We start from the raw sequence: 20,375 nt of genomic DNA, 5'->3' as shown, positions 1-20,375 counted from the left end.
CGCTGTAAGATACTCCAGGACATATTATTCCTCTCCACCTCCTTGCCTGAGCATGAAAATGGACCTTTATGTAACATTTTTTAAAAAATTAAGGTTTGTAAAGAGATCTTTCCTGGACGGTGTGTGAGAACTGCATTCTTCTGTGCATGTAAGGACAAATATTTAGGGATCATAGTGGTTGTGACTTCTCCTCCAATGCCCATGGGTTCAGTAGCCCTGGGAACTTGGCATAGTTTCCAGTACCAGAAATGGCTTTCTTCTTGTTGAGTGGGCCTTAGGTACAACTAGAGAGCTTTTGGTGACCGCCGAGGTACTGCACCATCAGGGTTATCATGCCATGCTGGTTCTGGTTCAGAGGCATCATAGGAAGGTGGGACCACTGTTGGTTTTCTTCCCTTAGAGACTTGGCGTGCCACACAAGGCAAATTTCGTAAAACGCATTCCTGGCTTTCAATATCCGAGCAGAACCTTCTCCCAGACCGTTGTGGGGAGTTAACATAAGCAGGCACAGTGGATATTCTTCAGGAATGAACATTGAAAAACTAAATAGAGCTGGCAAGGTGGCTCAGTGGGCAGCCCAAGCCTGACAGCCTGGGTTCAATCCCCTGAGTACAAATGGTAGCTGGGAGAATGAAAACCTGTGTGCTGTCCTTTGGCCTTCACATATACAAGGGCACACACACATAAATTCAAAACTGAGTTTTAAGGAACTGAGCAGAGTTAGTAAGGACACTGTTGATACACCGTTTCACAGCGTAAGTTCAAGTCAGTTAACTGACCACAGTAGGGATAAACAAAGAGCAAAATTAAATAAAGTCATCGTTGATCCAGTGTATCACATGGAAAACTATTAGAGCTTCATAGCAGAAAAGAGTGATTTATACTCAAGAAAACAAGGACTTACAGATGCTGAGTATGTGTATGGATTTGGGAGCTAATCTGTTGACATAATTATAATGAATAATAGAGAATTTAAAAAAATCTTCCAATAATTTTGAATGTCAAATTTCACAGAAAGAACTAATAGATAAATTTATAATTGAAAACTATAGTTTCTGAAAAGAAAAAAATGCTAGATGATCCAGAGTACACATTTGAGAAGAAGAGAAGATTAAAAGAAAGTATCAAAGTTTTAGGTTGATAAAAATAGCCAATCCAAAGGAAACAGAGGAGAAGTGACTGAAACTCAGACTTATGGGACAGTATCAAGGTTTCAACACACATGTCAATGAAGTCTCAGAACGGGTGGAAAGAAAGATGTCATAAAACAACTTTGAAAATCTGAGAGAAATATGGTGGAAGACGGTAATTTTTATGAGAAGAATTTGAACCCCAGATGGTGTTAAGCTGCCGAAAGGCAGCAAATCAGACAGGATCAAAGTGCAGAGGACAAACCAAACACAGAAGTGTACTTCATAACACAACTAAGGAGAGCGTCTCAGAAAACTGGTGACCTCCAAGTGACATCAAAGGAAGACACACAGAGCGCTGTCCGGAAAACTCATCACCCAACAATACTCAATCCAGCAAAAATTATCCTTCAGAATTACAGAAAAAGTAGAAATGTTCCTAGATAGCTATATAAAAAGAAAGTGTCAGAAATAGACCTGTTCTACAGGAAACCCCAGTAGCCTGAGTTCTTCAGGCTGAAGCGTGGGATACTAGGGTGGTGTCTAGGACAGGACACAGGAAGGAGGAAAGGGTATGAGATATGAAGCGTATGTGAGGGAATTGCCACCAAAGCAGAATTACTACAGAACCAGGCACACCTCCCTAGCAAGGCGCCAGTACTCCCTAACATTTGCTTTGATTTCTTTGGGAAGGACAGACAGGAATGGAAGCCACTGTCTCCACAAAACGCTGAGCTTCTAAGGGCTGCCCCTCTCAGCACGGTATGAGAAGTAGAGGTAGGATGATCAGTCATAGCCACCATGGAAACTTCAGTTATTTAACTTGGTGTTGTCTACTGGGGGCTAGGAATGTCCCGAGATTTGGTCAGGGTCAGACGCCGCTCACCTTTGGAAGCAAAGCTTTCGTCCTAAAACAGATTATTTCAAGTAAATCTCAAGAGCAATGTTTGTTGTACAACTAGAGCTAACTAGGCATGTATGCTAACTAACATCACCCACTCGTACTCCCGTCATGGTTTTTCCACAGCTGTGACCAAAACACCTGAGAAGAATTTAAAGAAACAGAATTTATTCTGCCTCCTGGTTTCAGACACCTTAGTCCTTGCCTCCGCTGAGTGTGGACCTGGAGAAAGACTGAACATTATCAGAACAGCTTTGTGTGGTAGAGGCTGCTTAACTCATAGCCATTATTGGGACTTGGGGCTAAGATACAGACACAACCTCCCAGGACCACCCTGCAGAGCTACGTCCGCCACCTAGGGCCTTCCTAAACTCTCCATAACTTCTCAGAATACTGCTACCAGCCAGGCCTCTGGCCTTCCACATGAGCCTGTGGGGACATTTCTTATTCATCACAGCGTTAACAGGAACCATCGCAAAGGAACATCACAAAGAGGGAAATAAGCCTCTTATTGGAATTTTAATGTTGTATATAAACCGTAAAACATGCTTCGTATATTTAACCGTGTAAAAGGCAGATCTGAAGGTGGCTGGACACGAAGTGAGTGTACCAGTAAGTGTCTGGGAAAGCTTTGTGACAGAATCCCTAACGCTGTACTGCTTTGTTATTGACACCAGCAGTTCAGGGGGTTGTCGGTCGAGGGCTGGATCCAAGTTAAATCAAGAATTATAAGCAGAGGAAAGATGAGAAGAATCTTTAACCCTGCCCACTGAAGCAGAAAGGTGGAATGTGTGGGGTATGGGTAGAAATGTGGAACGAGGTGATCCACCGTGTGTTTAATTTCACTTCTCTGTGGAAAGGATGCTGCTTGGGCTGAGTGTGAGCAAAGAGTCGCTGAGAGTTCTAGGAAATGATGAAGGGCAATCTACAGATCCAAGAGGCACAATGAATTCCTATCCGGCAAGGCCCAAGTAAGATAAATAAAAGGAAATCTGTGTCTATGTGCATCAAAGGGATGCCGCAGAGTGAAAAGCAAAGGGAAAAAAAAATCTTAAAAGCAACCAAGGTGGAAAAGAAAATGACAGATCACCTTCAAAGAAGCAGTGGTAATGGAGATTTGAACAGAGGGAATGGGATTGTCGGTGGGCACAAAGGAATGCCTGTTAACCCCAGGACTTAGAGCAACCGAAAGTCCCCTCAACAAAGAAGCAGGCAGAGCAGGTGATGTGCCACTGGCTGTTTCCCATTAAGAGAACTTCCACCTGGACCCAGATAGAAGAAAGTGACCCCAGAGAGCTCAAGGGAGATTAATAGAAGAGGTGGTTGGCTGTGGGTGACGGCCAGAGTACCAGATTCCTGAAACCAACCGGCTTAGGGGCTCTTAATGATTGCCAACAGCTGAGACCTAGAGTCACTGTGTGACTTCAAATGACTCAGTTCTGTGTGTGACAGTAAGACCTCGAAATAGTAAGGTGGAATTGACAAAAGTGACAGAAAACATATGCTCCTGTTTCTAGATACGTAGTAATATTTGATAATCATTGCATATTTTTATCGATTGTATTTTTACCTTTTTCTGTGTCTTATATCAAGCAATTGAATGTAAAAAAGAAACCCCCTACTTTCTGGTATTATTATAAATGGACAAATTATCTTTAAGAAAACACCACTTTAATTACTTCCGGTTTTAATTTGACCTGCTTAAAATTTCAATTATGTGTGAAATGCTGTTGCCTAAATAACAGCCTTCTTCAGCTTTGAGATTTTAATTTGTTTTTGCCATGTTTACACTGCTGTTATCATCTTTGCAGGTTGGCAAGCATTGTATAAGTTTTCTTTAAGATAAAGTGATCAGTATGGTTATAATGTTAAACGATGCATGTAATTTTAAGAATTTTGCTCAGAGACATCTCAGCAATCCATTTCAGTTCTGGTAGCATTATGTGTGTAAACCTGTCCATTTCTAAGAAGCGTACACCTTGATACACTTAACCAACTACAAATATTTTGTTCAATGCTAAAAAATTATTTTTTTCTACATTTCCTTTGTTACTCATGAGATTAAACTTTTAAATGAATTTTTAAACAATTCAAGATGGTCATGTTTATAGTAGTGTTTATCAAATGTTTAGCCTGCTGTTTAATTATTTTTATGGTCAACAAAATAAACAGGAAGTCAGATTTGGTGAGGACTATGCATGTACCCAGTCAGTGAGGTTCCAGGTAGATAATGATGTCACTGTTACAGCTCTGTGCTTTGGGGTACCCTAGATAACTAAATAACCCTCCATGACTCTCTGATTTGTAGCTAGTCCATTGAATAAACAAAGGTCTTAATTTTGGGCCAAGACTGTGAGATCCTGACTTCTCATGTGTAAAGTCTTATTGGTATAGATTCTGAACAGAGTCCTGGTGACCAGAAGTTTCCAAACTTCTTGTACAAAGATGAAGTGCCTTTAAAAAAAAAAACAAAACAAAACTACAAAATAGTTTGGAAGGTCATAATTTAGGGTCAGTGTGTATGTCTATGATAACAGTGTATTGGGAAGATTTTTAATTTTTTCTTGTTTTATTTACAGAAACAACCAAATTTTACATGACAGAGGTAATCGTCCAGCCATCTGAGGGAAGTTTCCCTAACATACCAAGGTACAAACAGCATATCGAGTTATTGTATAATTTGAGGACAGGCACAATGGATTGAGCATGTAGCTTTTCAAACCTCTTTCTTTTTAAAGTCTCCGAGGGTAAATATCAGATGAAACAAACCATACACATACACAACTTGCAGACCTACTCGTTGCTTATATGCTATAGACAAATAATTATATAAATGTAATTGCAATAGTTTTTTGTTTTTTTTTTTTTTTTTTTTTTTTTTTTCTGATCCTATGTTCCACATATCCAGGATCATCTAATTTGCCACCCTTAGGCTTTTGGTTCTGCCTTTAATATTGACTTGCGAATAGAGATCAGTTTCATGGGATGCCTACTTTTTAAAAAAGGGTACCTTTAAAAGTCTCAGTGCTTTCTTTTACTCTGTTTTTTTCATAAACAGAAATTACCTACAGTATATTGTACTGCTTAGTTTTTGCCAACTTGACACCACCGGAGTCACCTGGGAAGGAGAGGGACCTGTCTCTTTCAGATTAGCCTCGTGGGCAATGTCTGTGGGACATCTTCTCGACGGATGATTGGTGTGGGAGGGCCCAGCTCACAGTGGGCAATGCCAACCCTTGGCGTTTGGTCATAAGTGGCATAAAGAGGCAGGCTGAGCAGGCTGTAGGTAACAAGCCGGTGAGCACCCTTTCTCCGCTGCCTCGGCCTGATTTGCGTTCCTGCCGTGGCGTCCCTGGATAGCTGTGCTGGTTAGTTCTGTGTCAGCTTGACACAAGCTATAGTCATCAGAAATAATTGAGAAAATGCTGCCATAAGACCAGGCGATAGACAAGCCTGTAGGACATTATCTTAATTAGTGATGGAAGAGGGCCTAGCTATCGTGTGTGGGTGGTACCATCCCTGAGCTGGCGCTCCTGGGTTCTATAACAAATCAGGCCGAGCAAACCAGTAAGCAGCACTCCTTCATGGCCTCTGCATCAGCTCTTGCCTCCAGGTTCCTGCCCTGTGTGAGTTCCTCTCCTGATTTACTTGACGATAAACAGTGTTTCTTTAGATACACCCTTGCTTCCCCTAGAGGCTTTGGTCATGGTGTTTTAGCACAGCAATAGTAGCCCTCACTTGGTCAGCGAGGGAATATAAAGTGGAAGCTAAATAAACCTTTTCCTCACTATTTTTTGGTCATGGTACTTATCACATCAACAGAAAACAAATTAGTATATGTTTGCTTGACTATTAATACTCAAAAGTTTCGACATCCTGAATATAAACTTGAATTTTATCCTCTTACATGTGATTGGATTCTATACCTTAGAACTGCCACTTAAGGCAGTCTAAATGGAAACGCTTGTCATTAATACCGTCTTTGGGAAGAAATTCCTCACCTTAGTTATTTACCGTCTGATGTGTTCTACGGCGTGAATGAATGTTGAGTTGTCCATGGGTTTTAATTCAACAGATAGGGTGTGTATGAGTGACCAGTCTTGTTGTTAAGACAAAAATAACTAACACAAGTGACTTAGGAAGAGGTTACCTTGGCTCACAGTTCAAGAGCACAGTGCTGTATGGCAGAGAAGCGACGGTGGCCGGACCTTGAGACAGCTGGTGGCCCTACACAGTTCGGGAAGAAGCGGGTGGTACATGCTGGGGCTCAGATTATTTCTCCTTCTTATTCAGTCCAGGACCCTAGAGCATGGACTGGGTGCCATCCAAAGTAATGATGGTTTTTATTCATGTTAGTTATTCTAATGTAGATAATCCCTCATAAACAGAAGTTTGTCTCCCAGGTGATTCTATATCTTGTCAAGTTGTTGGTCAGTATTAATTATCATAGGAGAATAGTTATATATGGGATGGAAAATATATTAATGATAGCAGGATGAATTTTAAGGAGACTGGTACAAACACAAATACATTCTAAGATTTCCAACTGAGCATTGGGGAAAATTTAAAAGGAATGGATGGTGGTCAGAAATGCCTGGCATGGAACGCTAGTGCCCTAAAGGTGTCTGTGAGTCCTTCTGCCATATCTTGTTAGTTAGAATCACGGGATTGTCACATGGCAATGAATGCTTTCTGTTGCAACAGGTCTCAGTTTGTTCAGAGCGTTATTGCCCGGTGCCTGGTGGAACTCTGCACTGCTAGAAGCACTTTCAGATTCACCATTCAAGGCCAGGACGGCAAGGTGTATATCTTGGTAAGGAGGCATTTTCATCCATTTTATGGCCTTGTAATCCAGAGTCTTGGATTTTTTGTTTGTTTGTTTGTTTTGTTTCCATCATTCTATTTTCTCACCTTTCAAGTCTGGAAACTAGAAGATGACCTTAGGACTTTTAGCTATCAGTAAACCCATGAATCAAGCTCACTTCATTTAGTACCACATGACCGGGTGCCCCTGCATCTAGGTTCTGTGGGTGCAGTCAGAAAGAAAACCCAATTTCTGTTCTTAGAAGCTCATACTAAAAGTGATGCTTTTTGCTCTCAGTAATGGCTCTTCTGGAGGTGTCACGTCTCTGTGTCATTCTCGTGTTTCTTCGTGTTTGTTACCTTCAGCATTACATCGTTCTGTTCCTCCTGTTTCAGACTGACAGCTTGGTATTTGAGAAATGGTAGCAGGTTTAGAGGAAGACACTGGCTTTGGTGCATGTCCTGCAGGCGCCAGAGTCATCCTGCCTCTGTTTATAATGAGGCTCTGCACAAGTCCATTTGGCCCAGTTATTTGGAAACCCAAACAGCCTGGACCATAGCCTTTTTCTGCATCTCCTTTCTTCAACTGGTTAACCCATATGGAGTGTCTGTTAAGTATCCCAGAAACACATCAGTTTACCTTCCTCCGCATTAGTCACATAGACATTTTTATTGTTCATCTCGTGCCTGTGTTCTCTTTCTGTTCTTTGCCTGTCTTTGCTTACACTGACCCCTCACTGATGTCTGGGGAGCTCTGAATTTTTCAGAGTAGTTGTAGCATTGCCATTTATGTAGATGCTTTTCCCCTAATCAGTTTAAAAAGGATTCTTATATAGTTGCTCTCCCAAACGCTATCTAAAGCAAAAATAAAAATAAATTTTAAAAGTGTACCTTACTCATACACTATCTGCCTGACTATGCTTTTCTGTTACTTCCTGTGGTTTTTGGGGTGGTAATACACAATATAGATGGAATATCAACATGCTCCTCTGTGGCCTTCCCTTCCCATCCTTTAGCTCTGGGTGTTGAACTCAGACAGTTTGGTGATGGAACCTCTGAGTAGTTCCGGTTGTATCAGGAAGTTCCCACTGTTGGAAGACTCATTGGAAGCTGACTCTGGCTCTGCCTGGAACGCCATCAAAGTCCTCTACCAGCCCTGTATCAAAAGCAGGAATAAAGAGTAAGTCGCACTTTTGGTTTTCTGTTCCATGTTGCGTGTCAGCTGCGGTCAGCATATCGGCACCAGGAAATCAATGAGTTAGATATAGGCATCCCATTGCTAAATATTGTGCTTTGTAAGCAGAACGAGTTATCATGGACGGTTCCCACCAATATGCAGAGAACTTGCGTTTCCTGTAAATAATTAGCCTTTTTATTGTAATCTCAGCTGTCTGTACATATGGCTACAGTCTCAGTCAGGCTTCAGCAACTGTGAGCTCTGCCTAAAGCTCTTCGCAGGCTCTCAGCAGACAGCAGCGAGCGAAGAATCCAGGCCTCGCAACGCCCCTGTAACCTGAGGAAGCAGACAAGAAAGAAAACAACACGAACATTAGACGGTTTTCGTGACTTCCGCGCATGCCTGGGCATCGCTTAAGGATAAAGCAACTTCCGCGCATGCCTGGGCTCGCTTAAGGATAAAGCAGCTTTGTGCAGTAGCTGCCATTCCGACCCCAGTTTTACAGATCGGGACTCTAGGATGTGGCAGATAGAGGAGAGACAAGTGGGAGTGAACAAGGAAAGGGCAGGTCGTAGGTCTGTACTGAAGAGCAAGGAGCTTCTTCAGTTAAGGTGGTGGTAAATGGCAGTGTGGAGAAAGTCAAACGGGAGGCTCCGTCTACAATAACAGTCCACGAAGCAGGAGACATCAGGTAGCTGGACAGTCAGAAGTTTATACTTGTCGGCTCTCTGATGAGCTTGATCACGTGAGTGCTAGGAGTAGAAAGATCCCAGTTTTTTTTTTTTTTTTTTTTTTCCTCCCCTCTGGGTAGTAGATAAGACAGTTTTGAGAATTAGTGCTATGTTTTCATTATGCAAGCAGCACCAATCACATAAGATTCAAACGGACTGGAAGTTGAATGTGTTTAAACTATGAAAGTTATCTCCCTCTCCACGAGGGACAGCAGTGCTGTGGACTCTGTCCCTGCTTGTCTTCGTTTTGTGTGGACGTGATTTGGATGGTATGCTCATGTCTTTTCCACACGCATGTCTTTAACATGAATAAAACCCTTTCCTAGGAAGGGCTCCCATGATAGTGTATCAGGTTGTATGCAGAAGACAAATGGGAAAGGGTGGGACCATGTTCGAGGGTGGGTGTTTGCATCCTTGCTTTTGCTGCTATAATTAACGTAGGACTCTATACTATGGCGTGGTCGTTTCCTGGTTCTGTGTACTTTGTTTTAATGAGAAGGGTTTAAAGAGGTACGAATGCTGACTCAGGATGTGTGCATCAGATTTTGAGGGATAATCAAATTCTTTTGTGGAATGACACTGCAAACATATTCTGACCTAGACTTTTCTGCCTTGCCCATTTCCCGAGTCTGATCAGGACTGACATTTAGACTTCCGCCCACATGACATGGTCTAAACAGTAAAGGTTCAGTGGCTTGTCCTTATGCATTCAGGCGTGTTCAAGGACATGCTTCTGTGTCTGATGCCTTGAGACTTCGAAGGGTCGGCTTTTGAGCTGCTCTTTGGTTATGCTCTCTATTGAGGGTGAATGTACCATTATACATTTAGATTTATATAGTAGTCACTCATTAAAATCCCTTTTATTTGTATTTTTTTACTTATTTGAAACATAGATTTGAGAAAGCTGTTTTAAATCTCATGCAGGATAATTCTAGAAATCGTGTGTGTGTGTGTGTGTGTGTGTGTGTGTGTGTGTGTGTGTGTGTGGTTCTAATGTCTTTTGGCATTTTATAATTTGAAGGTATTTGACTTAAATGCATGTTTGTGGCATGGCCGTCTACCTGGTTGCATACTTCATCAAGAAAACAATTGTGTTTTTCTTTCTGTTTGATGCTAATTTTGTTTCTAGTTGGTCTCATGTTCACATTGCTATGTTTACTTTAAAAACTTATCAACCTATCATTTTATTTTATTTTATTAACTTGAGTATTTCTTATTTACATTTCAACTGTTATTCCCTTTCCCGGTTTCCGGGCAAACATCCCCCTAATCCCTCCCCCTCCCCTTCTTTATGGGTGTTCCCCTCCCCCCATTACCGCCCTCCCCCCAACAATCACATTCACTGGGGGTTCAGTCTTAGCAGGACCCAGGGCTTCCCCTTCCACTGGTGATCTTACTAGAATATTCATTGCTACCTATGAGGTCAGAGTCCAGGGTCAGTCCATGTATAGTCTTTATGTAGTGGCTTAGTCCCTGGAAGCTCTGGTTGCTTGGCATTGTTGTTCATAAGGGGTCTCGAGCCCCTTCGAGCTCTTCCAGTTCTTTCTCTGATTCCTTCAACGGGGGTCCTATTCTCAGTTCAGTGGTTTGCTGCTGGCATTCGCCTCTGTATTTGCTGTATTCTGGCTGTTCTCTCAGGAGCGATCTACATCCGGTTCCTGTCAGTCTGCACTTCTTTGCTTCTTGTCTAATTGGATGGCTGTATATGTATGGGCCACACATGTGGGGCAGGCTCTGAATGGGTGTTCCTTCTGTGTCTGTTTTAATCTTTGCCTCTCTATTCCCTGCCAAGGGTATTCTTGTTCCCCTTTTAAAGAAGGAGTGAAGCATTCACATTTTGATCATCCGTCTTGAGTTTCATTTGTTCTAGGCATCTAGGGTAATTCAAGCATTTGGGCTAATAGCCACTTATCAATGAGTGCATACCATGTGTGTTTTTCTGTGATTGGGTTACCTCACTCAGGATGATATTTTCCAGTTCCAACCATTTGCCTATGAATTTCATAAAGTCATTGTTTTTGATAGCTGAGTAATATTCCATTGTGTAGATGTACCACATTTTCTGTATCCATTCCTCTATCAACCTATCATTTTAAAAATTACATTTCTTTATTTTTACCTGTCCTGTGCAGTTTTATTTTGTATCCACTTTGTAAATGGCATACAGCTGTATGCTTCAAAGCTTCAGTGAGTGAATTCATCTCTGTCTTTATTTTACTGCGCATGTGTATGTACATGAGTATGGGCGCAGTGGTACCATGGTGTGGAGATCAGAGGGCAGCCTTTTGGGAACCATTTTTTCCTCCTTGTTTTGAAGTAAGCTTTCTCTTCTTTCTGTTGCTGTTGCTGGCCAGGGAGTTACTGAATGATTCTCTTGTCTCACCAAAGGAATGCTGGGATTACAGACACGTGCCACAGCATCCCTTTGTTCTCCCATGAGTTCCCAGGACCAAACTCAAGCCGTCAAGCTTGAGAGTCAAGCACTTTTACCCACTGAGCCATCTCTTTGGCCAAGCTCTCCCTGTTCAGTGGTGGATTTAATTGCATCTTCTGTATTGGGTTCGTCACGTACTTGGATGTAGCCCCACAATCTTTTTGTTAGTTGCTGTCTCTGTGTCACCACTGTCTTCTGATTGAGAGTAAAGAGTACCAACTTCAAGATGTCTTTCATAGTTACCCTTCAATTTTTAACATACGTATTTAAGCTGCCCTTTAACTGCCAATGTCTTGACTTAACATTCACGCTGTTCCCTTTGCTGTGTTGAAAACTGATGTAATTCTGGTGATGATGACCATATTTCTTCACCTATGCAGCCAAAACTTGCCCCTTAGCTTGCCTTTTACTCTTATGAATTATGTTCATTAATATAGGGGTGGTGTGTGTGTGTGTGTTTCTATAGAAATTAAAATGTTTTTGTTATGATTTAGAAATGTTTTTAAATATTATTATACTCTCAATTTTCACAATCTGCTTTTTGTTCAGTATTCCACGTTTTTTACTTTAAGGTGTATTCTTTTGTTTGCTTTTTTCTCATAATATTTAAAATTTTTTTTTTACTTACGTGCTTTTTTTACTTACTTACTACTGGCATGTAGGAGTACCATGTGTGTCCCTGTACCCTAAGAGCCAGTCAGATTCATTGGAACTGGTGTTTAAAGATAGTTATGAGCTGCCTTATGGGTGCTAAGAACAGAATCTAGGTCCACAGCAAGAGCGCAGGTGCTCTTAGGAAGTGGAGGCTGAGCCATCTCTCCAGCCCCTGGTATTTTATTTTTGTTTCTATTTTTTCAGAAAGGATCATAGTCTGATACCAAGGTTGACTCTGAACTCATAGTGTAGTTCAGACTGACTTTCAACTCTTTGTTTTGACCATCGACTCTAAATGATCCTCCTGCTTCTGCCTCTCAGTTAGGAATATAGGTGTGAGAGATCAATGGCTTGGTGAATTATACTTTCTACTGATTCTTCCACATCTGTGCTTTATTTAATTCCTTAGTGACTGAAAATATCTTATACCTATTAGTGTGTGTGTGTGTGTGTGTGTGTGTGTGTGTGTGTGTGTGTGTACATGCCACAGCGCATTTGATTAAAATCCCTGTCCAAGATTGAGCCCTGTGGTAGCCAGGCCTACCTTTGTCCTGACCTCCTTGCTTGGGAAAGAGTTCAAAGCAGTCTTTATCCAGTGAAACGGGGTAACCCTTTGGTAATTACAATTCCTCTACTGGTGATTGTACATTGTTTGTACCATAGCCTGCCTCTCTTGTGGAACAGAGAGAGGAAGGGAGGAAGGATAGGCTAGTTGCTGTTTTGTGTTTATTTATTTATTTTTGTTTGTTTGTTTGTCTTAGACAGGGTCTCTCAAAACCAAGGCTGATGTGGAACTTGCCTTTCCCCTAACACCTCCTGAATGCTGAGATTACAGCATGCACTACCACACCCAGATCATTTTTCTTTTGATAAGTTTTGAATACCAAAGAGTGGCTCAGTTACATTGATAATTATATATTCATTATATGAGGCATTTTTAAACTGTCTTTCTTGTGGAACATTACAAGAATTTAGTGAACTTGCCCTGTTACTGTACTCATTCTTTGTTTTAAATCTTTGCCTGTGTGTCTGTAGAGTGTGTCTGCGCAGAAGTCAAGAGGATAGCCTTTGGTTTCTAGTCTCAACCACACTACCCCTTCTTTTGAGGCAGGGTGTTTTGCCACTGTATATGCCAGACCAGCAGGCCACTGACCTTCTTGTAGTCTCTTAGCTGTTTTCTCGGCTTACAGTAGAAGCACTGAGATTACAAATGCACACTATCATGTCCAGTGTTTTCTGGATTTGGGGACCGGAACTGAGGTATACACACTGGTCTAGCAGGACTTTACCTACCAAGCCACTCCCTAGCCCCTTTTCACTCATTCTTAACAAGTACTTGGGAAGCATAAAAAAAGGAAAATCACTGACTATTGTCAGTTGAGTTTTGCTCTGTTTGGTTAGAAAAGAAAAAATTACTTCCAGATGCTTGGGGCAAGAGTTCATGTCTAGTAAATGACTTTGATTGATTACTTTATCTCTTGTATGATATAATTTTTATTGTGCCTTTCCCCTTTTTGACCGTGTTTCCCTGAAGGCTCTGAGTCATCTATTTTCTGTCTTTTGAGGACAGTAGAGCCTTACTTTGTGGGGCATAACTGAGCAAACTGTAGACTCCACGGCATATTCATGACACATGGGGTGGTGCATTAACTATTTTAGTCCCATTGGCTAGAGATTTTTTTCTAGTGAAAGTGTGGATGGCCAGATGGTAGTCTAAAAGAGGAAAACAGCAAATGTAACTATGGCTTTATTTCCTTGAGCACTCATAAAAAGAAAAAAAAACTGTCATGTAATATTTTTAGAATGTTCGTTCTTTCTAGCAACATCGCTCATCATTTTGAAGAAGGTTTTTTTCGTGCCTTCCCTCTTTGCTCCTACCAGCATTTTTATAGGTGGGTGAGCACCAATTTTTTTTTTTTGATTGTTAATTTATTTTGTTTTGTTTCGTTGCTATTGGCCTGTGTTTTAACATGGCAGAATAATGCATTTCATACTTTCTGTCCTTTCATTTGCATATCAGAGCTTAGGTCCTGTGTACTATTTAACTTTGAACATAGCTTCTATAATTCGATTCTACCATTTTGTCAAACACCCACAGCTTCATATTCACGAGTCTGGGGTTAATTTTGCCCACAGTGGATATTTGGCAACGTTTGGAGACAGACTTGGTTTTTACAACTTGAAGAAGTATGCCATCTATTAAATTGTTAAGGAGTTTTCTTAGACACCCCCCTGGAATATTAGGGAGTACCATCTATAACAAAGAGTCTTCTGGTCCCAAATATTAACATGCCAAAGATGAGACCCTGCTTGGAAATGTCTCTTGAAATCAGGCTACTTCTGCCTTCTCCTTTTGTGTGTGATAGCCCACAGTTTTCTTGGTATCAGCAAATACAATCAATTCCTCTGTAACATGAACCAAAACCCTTGTGATCTCACAGGCTAACTTTGTTAAACAGAGTAAATTGTGAAATATAACCAAATTTTCGTTGTCATTATACTTCTCCTTTTTCTCTAAGGGAAATGATCCTTATTTCACGTGCCCGGAAGTATGATTGCAGTCCCTTTGGTCTGGTTTGGAGAATCCTATATATTATTTCCCAAGAAGTCCTAGAAGTTTGTTTTGATTTACTTGCCTGTTGATTTCTTTGTTTCTCTCCTCTTGGTTTCGTTGTTGTGTGTTTTACCTTTGGTGTGGGTGTGGCTTTAGGAGAAATTACTTTGATGCTAGCTGACCTAAAGAATATGAGGAGAGGTCTCATTGCAAGGTCGATGGAGTTATCTGGTGATAGCGAGTGCCCACGTGTCTCTCCTGCTCCTGTAATAACACCAAGACCAAAAAGCAACCTGGGGAAGAAAAGGGTTTATTTCAGCTTACAAGTAGTAATCCCTCATCCAGGGTAGCTGAGGGTAGCAACCTAGAGGCAGGTACAGAAGGAGAGACCTTGGAAGAACACTGCTTGCTGCCTTGCTCCCTGTCTTAGTTAGGGTTTTACTGCTGTGAACAAACACCATAGCTAAGGCAACTCTTATAAGGACAACATTTCATTGGTGCTGGCTTACAGGTTCAGGGGTTCAGTCTATTGTTATCACGGCAGGGACATGGAAGCATCCAGGCAGTGTCCAGGCAGGCATGGTGCGGACAGAGCTGAAGAGTTCTACATCTTCATCTGAAGGCTGCTAGCAGATTATTGGTTTACAAGTAGCTAGGATAAGTGTCTTAAAAGCCTACACCCACAGTGACAGGCTTACTCCAACAAGGCCACATCTACTTCAACAGGGCCACATCTTCAAATAGTGCATTGCGTATACAAACCATCACACTCCCCAAGGCTTTCTCAGTCTGCTTCGCTTGGGTTATACAACCCATGACCTAGATTGGTACCACCCACCGTGTGCTGGTTCCTCCCACATCGATCATTAATCAAGAAAATCCCCCCTAGACTTGCCCACAGGCCAATCTGGCTGGGGCATTTTTGCAATTGAGGTAACACCTTCCTGGTTTGTGTTGAGTTGACAAAACCTTGCCAGCATAGTAACACACTGAGCATCAGGTCATATGCTTTGGTCACTCGTATGCCATCATCACAAAAGCATGTGTTCTAGTTTTTTACTGGGTTGTTGGGTATTTTGATTGAGTTGAAGCTGTGCTCTGTGTGTTCTGGCTTAGTTTATTCTTGGGTTTATAACTTTTATTTCCTCTCCCATTCTTTAGCAGTCTACTCACTCTGTGAATTGTATCTTTTGATGTACAAAATGTTTAAATCTGGCCAAGTCCTATGTATCTATTTTGCCTTCCTGTTGATGCCTATGCTGGTAGTGTCCTGTGAGCCAAGACACACTCAACTGTGTTTCTTTTTCATTCTGTGCCCTGAGATGGGGAAGACCAGCATTGCCTCAAATACTTTGGAGATATGCTAGCTGTTTGGGCTCATTTTAGAGGAATGTGCTCTTTTGACTGATAAAAAAGATAGAGCAAACACTGTTAATTTATGGCAATTTTATATCCTGCAGAATACTAGAAGGCCTATTATTCAATAATTATATACCTCCATAAGCCATTTATATGAGGTGATTTGAATATGATGGTGTGGATGCCTGAGGTCCTAAAGAGAGCTATCTCAAACCATCTCCAGTATGATGGTGTGGACGCCTGAGGTCCTAAAGAGAGCTATCTCAAACCATCTCCAGTATGATGGTGTGGACGCCTGAGGTCCTAAAGAGAGCTATCTCAAACCATCTCCAGTATGATGGTGTGGACGCCTGAGGTCCTAAAGAGAGCTATCTCAAACCATCTCCAGTATGATGGTGTGGATGCCTGAGGTCCTAAAGAGAGCTATCTCAAACCATCTCCAGTATGATGGTGTGGACGCCTGAGGTCCTAAAGAGAGCTATCTCAAACCATCTCCAGTATGATGGTGTGGACGCCTGAGGTCCTAAAGAGAGCTATCTCAAACCATCTCCAGTATGATGGTGTGGACGCCTGAGGTCCTAAAGAGAGCTATCTCAAACCATCTCCAGTATGATGGTGTGGATGCCTGAGGTCCTAAAGAGAGCTATCTCAAACCATCTCCAGTATGATGGTGTGGACGCCTGAGGTCCTAAAGAGAGCTATCTCAAACCATCTCCAGTATGATGGTGTGGACGCCTGAGGTCCTAAAGAGAGCTATCTCAAACCATCTCCAGTATGATGGTGTGGACGCCTGAGGTCCTAAAGAGAGCTATCTCAAACCATCTCCAGTATGATGGTGTGGATGCCTGAGGTCCTAAAGAGAGCTATCTCAAACCATCTCCAGTAAGTGTCTACTTCCACCCTTATGTAGAAGCTAAGGACATTGCTTCTGCATTCCAGGAGACGTTGACCTTGTAGTGTAGAGCAAACTCAAGCATTGGGTGTGAACGCCTACCCCATAATTTCACATAGGAGGAAACTGGGGGCCAGAAATAAGTTCAGCTTGTCACTGACAGCCAAGATTAGGGCTCCAAACTGAGAACTCCTTCCTTGCACCACATCTTCTCTCACTATGGGATTAGGAGATGTGAAAATGGGCTATAAATGTATATTTTGTTTGAGAAAAGCTCCTCTAGTCTTAGAAGGTTGATGTCAGCACTCTTTGCTCCCCAAATGTGCCACGTGCTGTCAGTGCATTTTATATGCACTAACATGTTACATTGGTAGCAGCAACTTCTGGGTTAAATGTTTATATTTGGTGTTTCAGATCAGAAATTAGTGATAGCAAATACAGGGGTTTTTTTTGTTTGTTTGTTTGTTTTTATTTTTTGAAGTCTAATGTCTTTAATTCTTAGAAGAGAAACCATTGGATAGAAATTAATCTAACAGTTCAGAGAAGTGGTCTGGCACCTCTTGAAGAATACAAACGCTTCCTTAGAATCACTTCGATATATTTGTCTGCCATTCGTGTATTTTTACCCACTTTTTCCTGTACAGAGGCAGTTTCTTATTATTAAAGACATTCATCACATATCTCATTTGTGATTAGGAATATCCCTCCTTAGACCGTGTGTGTACAATAGCCTAAACTACAGCTTATTTCATTTGGAAAGCCTATATGATCTGGGAATTATTTGAAATCACTAAGAAACAGATCAGGAATAAGACCATGGCATGTAAGGGAAGTGGGCAGTGCCTCTAGTGATTCTCACTTTCTTATGAAAGGTAGAAAGAATGGGAATAGTTCTTATGGGAATAGTTGAGTCATAACCTGTGTGTGAAAGGAAGGAAGGGCAGTGTGTATGTGAGATTGTCCCTTTACTGTTTGTCATCCACCCACCAAGGACACATGCAGACAGCATTTGTGTTGGGCTCATTGGGCTTTGTGATGGTTTGTATGTGCTTGGCCTAGAAGTGGCTTGGGCTACCTCCTATTTGGAGGTGTGGCCTTGTTGTAGGTGCATCACTGTGGGTGTGGGCTTTAAGACCCCCTCCTATCTGCCCGGAAGCCAGTATTCTGCTAGCAGCCCAGATGAAGATGCAGAACTCTCAGCTCCTCCTGCACCATGCCTGCCTGGATGCTGCCATGTTCCTGCCTTGATGATAATGGACTGAACCTCTGAACCTGTAAGCCAGGCCCAATTAAATGTTGTCCTTATGAGTTGCCTTGGTCATGGTGTCTGCTCACAGCAGTGAAACCCTAACTAAGACGGGCTTAATGTTTTGTTGTCTCGCTCCAGGGTAGTGTGTTACTCACGAATGTTAGCAGTTAGACAGGGATTGCTGCTCCTAATCACTCACTGAAACTTAGCTGGGGCTTAGGAGAAAGTTTTTAATTAGATGTCTGCAGTTCCCCAATTATTATTTTTGAAAACACCACAGATGGTTGATGGAAAGTGATCCCTTTTGGAAATATATTAAATTCCAGTCCCTTAATGGAGTTCTAGCAGTCACTCAAATGTATGCTTCCAGGTAAATTGTCTTCATTTTCCATGAGTTTGGAAATCCAGTTTGGTAAAGAAATGAGTTGACCATATGTGTTGTAATGGCTGTAAAGTAAAGAGTGAAGAATACATTGATTGGGCCTACCTAATTTTGTTTTGACTTTGTCATGAAAACTAGCAGGAATGTTCCTGGCTAGTGATTAATTCACCTTGGACATTAGGGTTGAAATGGCGAGCTGTGGCTTCTGCTGTCCATAACATTTGGGGATTAGGTTTTCATCCAGAGCCCTCCAAGTGCAGGCAGCTCTGTTGAAACCCCAGTAAGCTGAACACTTTGTTGTTAGCATCCCCTTACTAATCATGGTCTATTGTGATGTTCCTTCAGGGAACAAGTGCCCTTTGATCACAATGGCTCTTTAGGTGCAAAGCTTCTATGTGTATCACTGTCTTTGAGGGGCATGTTCTGTAGTTCTCTACATATCCCCAACCAGATCCTGACCTATAGGAACATTATTGTCTCCACAGCTGTAAACCAACCAGTCATCTCTAATTCCTCAGGCAACCTTGTAGAGCAATAATGCCAAAGTTGTAGAAACAGACCCATTCGCATCTCCACTGCTTTTTCTCTGTGTGAGTAACACATAGTAAATAGGTTGTTTGCTCTCCTGACAGCTGAATGTACTCATGTCAATATGAGAAGTGAATATGAAAATAGTTCATTTTCTATTAACTCTTTGTCAGCATAAAGATTGTAGTGTCATAGTATTCCCCTCCCTCCCTATTCCCCCTTTCTCTCTCTCTCTCTCTCTCTCTCTCTCTCTCTCTCTCTCCATCTCTCTCTGTCTGTCTCTGTCTCTCTCTCAATCTCTCTGTCTGTCTCTGTCTGTCTGTCTGTCTCTCTCTCTGTGTGTGTGTGTGTGTGTGTGTGTGTGTGTGTGTGCAGGTCAGTAGATGCTGGCAGGTGTCTTCAATTACTTTCTATCTTGCTTTTTTTGAGATAAGGTTGCTCACTGAACTTCGAGCTCACTGATTGGCTAAGTGGCTAGCCAGCAAGGAATTCTCCTGTTTCTCCCCTACTCCCTCACTTATAGTTCTGGGGTCTCAAATGTGTTGTGCCTCACATGCCTGTGGTTGTTGGGGCTCTGAACTCACGTCCTCAGGGTTGTGTACAGGCTCTTGACCAACTGATCTATCTCAATTGACACCTACACTATAATATTCTTTTGCAGCTTACTTTTCCACACAGCATTGTGTCCTCTCAATATATGTAATTGTATTTTTTTTTAAAAAACGAATGTATATAATTCATAATGTAGATCTTTTGTGATTTGGATATTTTACTTAATTTTTTTCTTGGATATTAAATGTTCTGCAGCAAAAACCTTTGTACATGCCTCTTTTCACGTGTCTGAAAGTCTTTCTTTAAAGTGAATGGAGGAGCTAGAGGGATGGATGCCTCAATGGTTAAGAGCACTGCTTCTTCTTCTAGAGGACTGAGTTCAGTTCCTAGCAACCATATGGTGGCTCACTACCATCTACAACTCTATTTCCAGGGCATTTGATGCCCTCTTCTGCCCTCCATACGCATAGTGCGAAAACATACATATGGTCCACAATGCATCCATATTGAATAGTAACATTGATAGAAAGAAGTGGAAAGTCTACTCCTGGGGCATATTGATGTAACAAAGATGTAAGTAATCTTTTTCTGTGACTTACTACAACACTGCGGGTTGCTCTGTGAACCCCTGACTCAATTTCAGTTTCCCATGTGTTCTCACCTTCTGTTACCATGGCACCTTTCTCAAACCAGTGCAGTAGTATTAGCACATCACCATTCATCGACTCCACACAGTATTTGAATATCACCAAGTCTTCTCCAATGAAATATTATATCATAAACATCCATGCTCTTTTGTTTTATGTCATCTACTCTTTTTTAAAATTATAATCTGACATCTCTGGTTAATCTTATTCTTCCTCACCTGTGGCTGTCATTCAAATTGCTCACCTTTGGCCATTGTTTTCGGCTGGACCACACACCCTTTGGATGTGTCTCATATTTGTAATTTTGAACACATCCTTATAGCTGATATCACAACAAAGTCCAGAGTCTAGAATTAGCCATGGAGAAGCCCTGGTCCTATTG

General features: G+C 41.6%; 1 protein-coding gene across 9 annotated transcripts in view; it reads left to right on the top strand.

Annotated features, from left to right (window-relative positions):
- Positions 1 to 20,375, top strand: part of Ube3d (ubiquitin protein ligase E3D) — a 167,514-nt gene that overhangs the window by 40,750 nt on the left and 106,389 nt on the right. For 5 of the 9 annotated variants that reach the window (XR_005487832.2, XR_005487831.2, XR_001839187.3 and 2 more), the window contains 3 exon segments: positions 4,611 to 4,680; positions 6,736 to 6,844; positions 7,851 to 8,014. Coding sequence is in view for 5 of the 9 variants with exons in the window: in XM_006243479.5 (XP_006243541.1) it covers positions 4,611 to 4,680; positions 6,736 to 6,844; positions 7,851 to 8,014 (343 nt within the window). In the remaining 4 variants the exon portion in view is untranslated. 9 annotated transcript variants of the gene reach the window in all.

This window comes from Rattus norvegicus, chromosome 8 (assembly GCF_036323735.1).
Source record: "Rattus norvegicus strain BN/NHsdMcwi chromosome 8, GRCr8, whole genome shotgun sequence".
Taxonomy (NCBI): Eukaryota; Metazoa; Chordata; class Mammalia; order Rodentia; family Muridae; genus Rattus; species Rattus norvegicus.
This window is presented reverse-complemented; position numbering and strand designations above follow the sequence as displayed.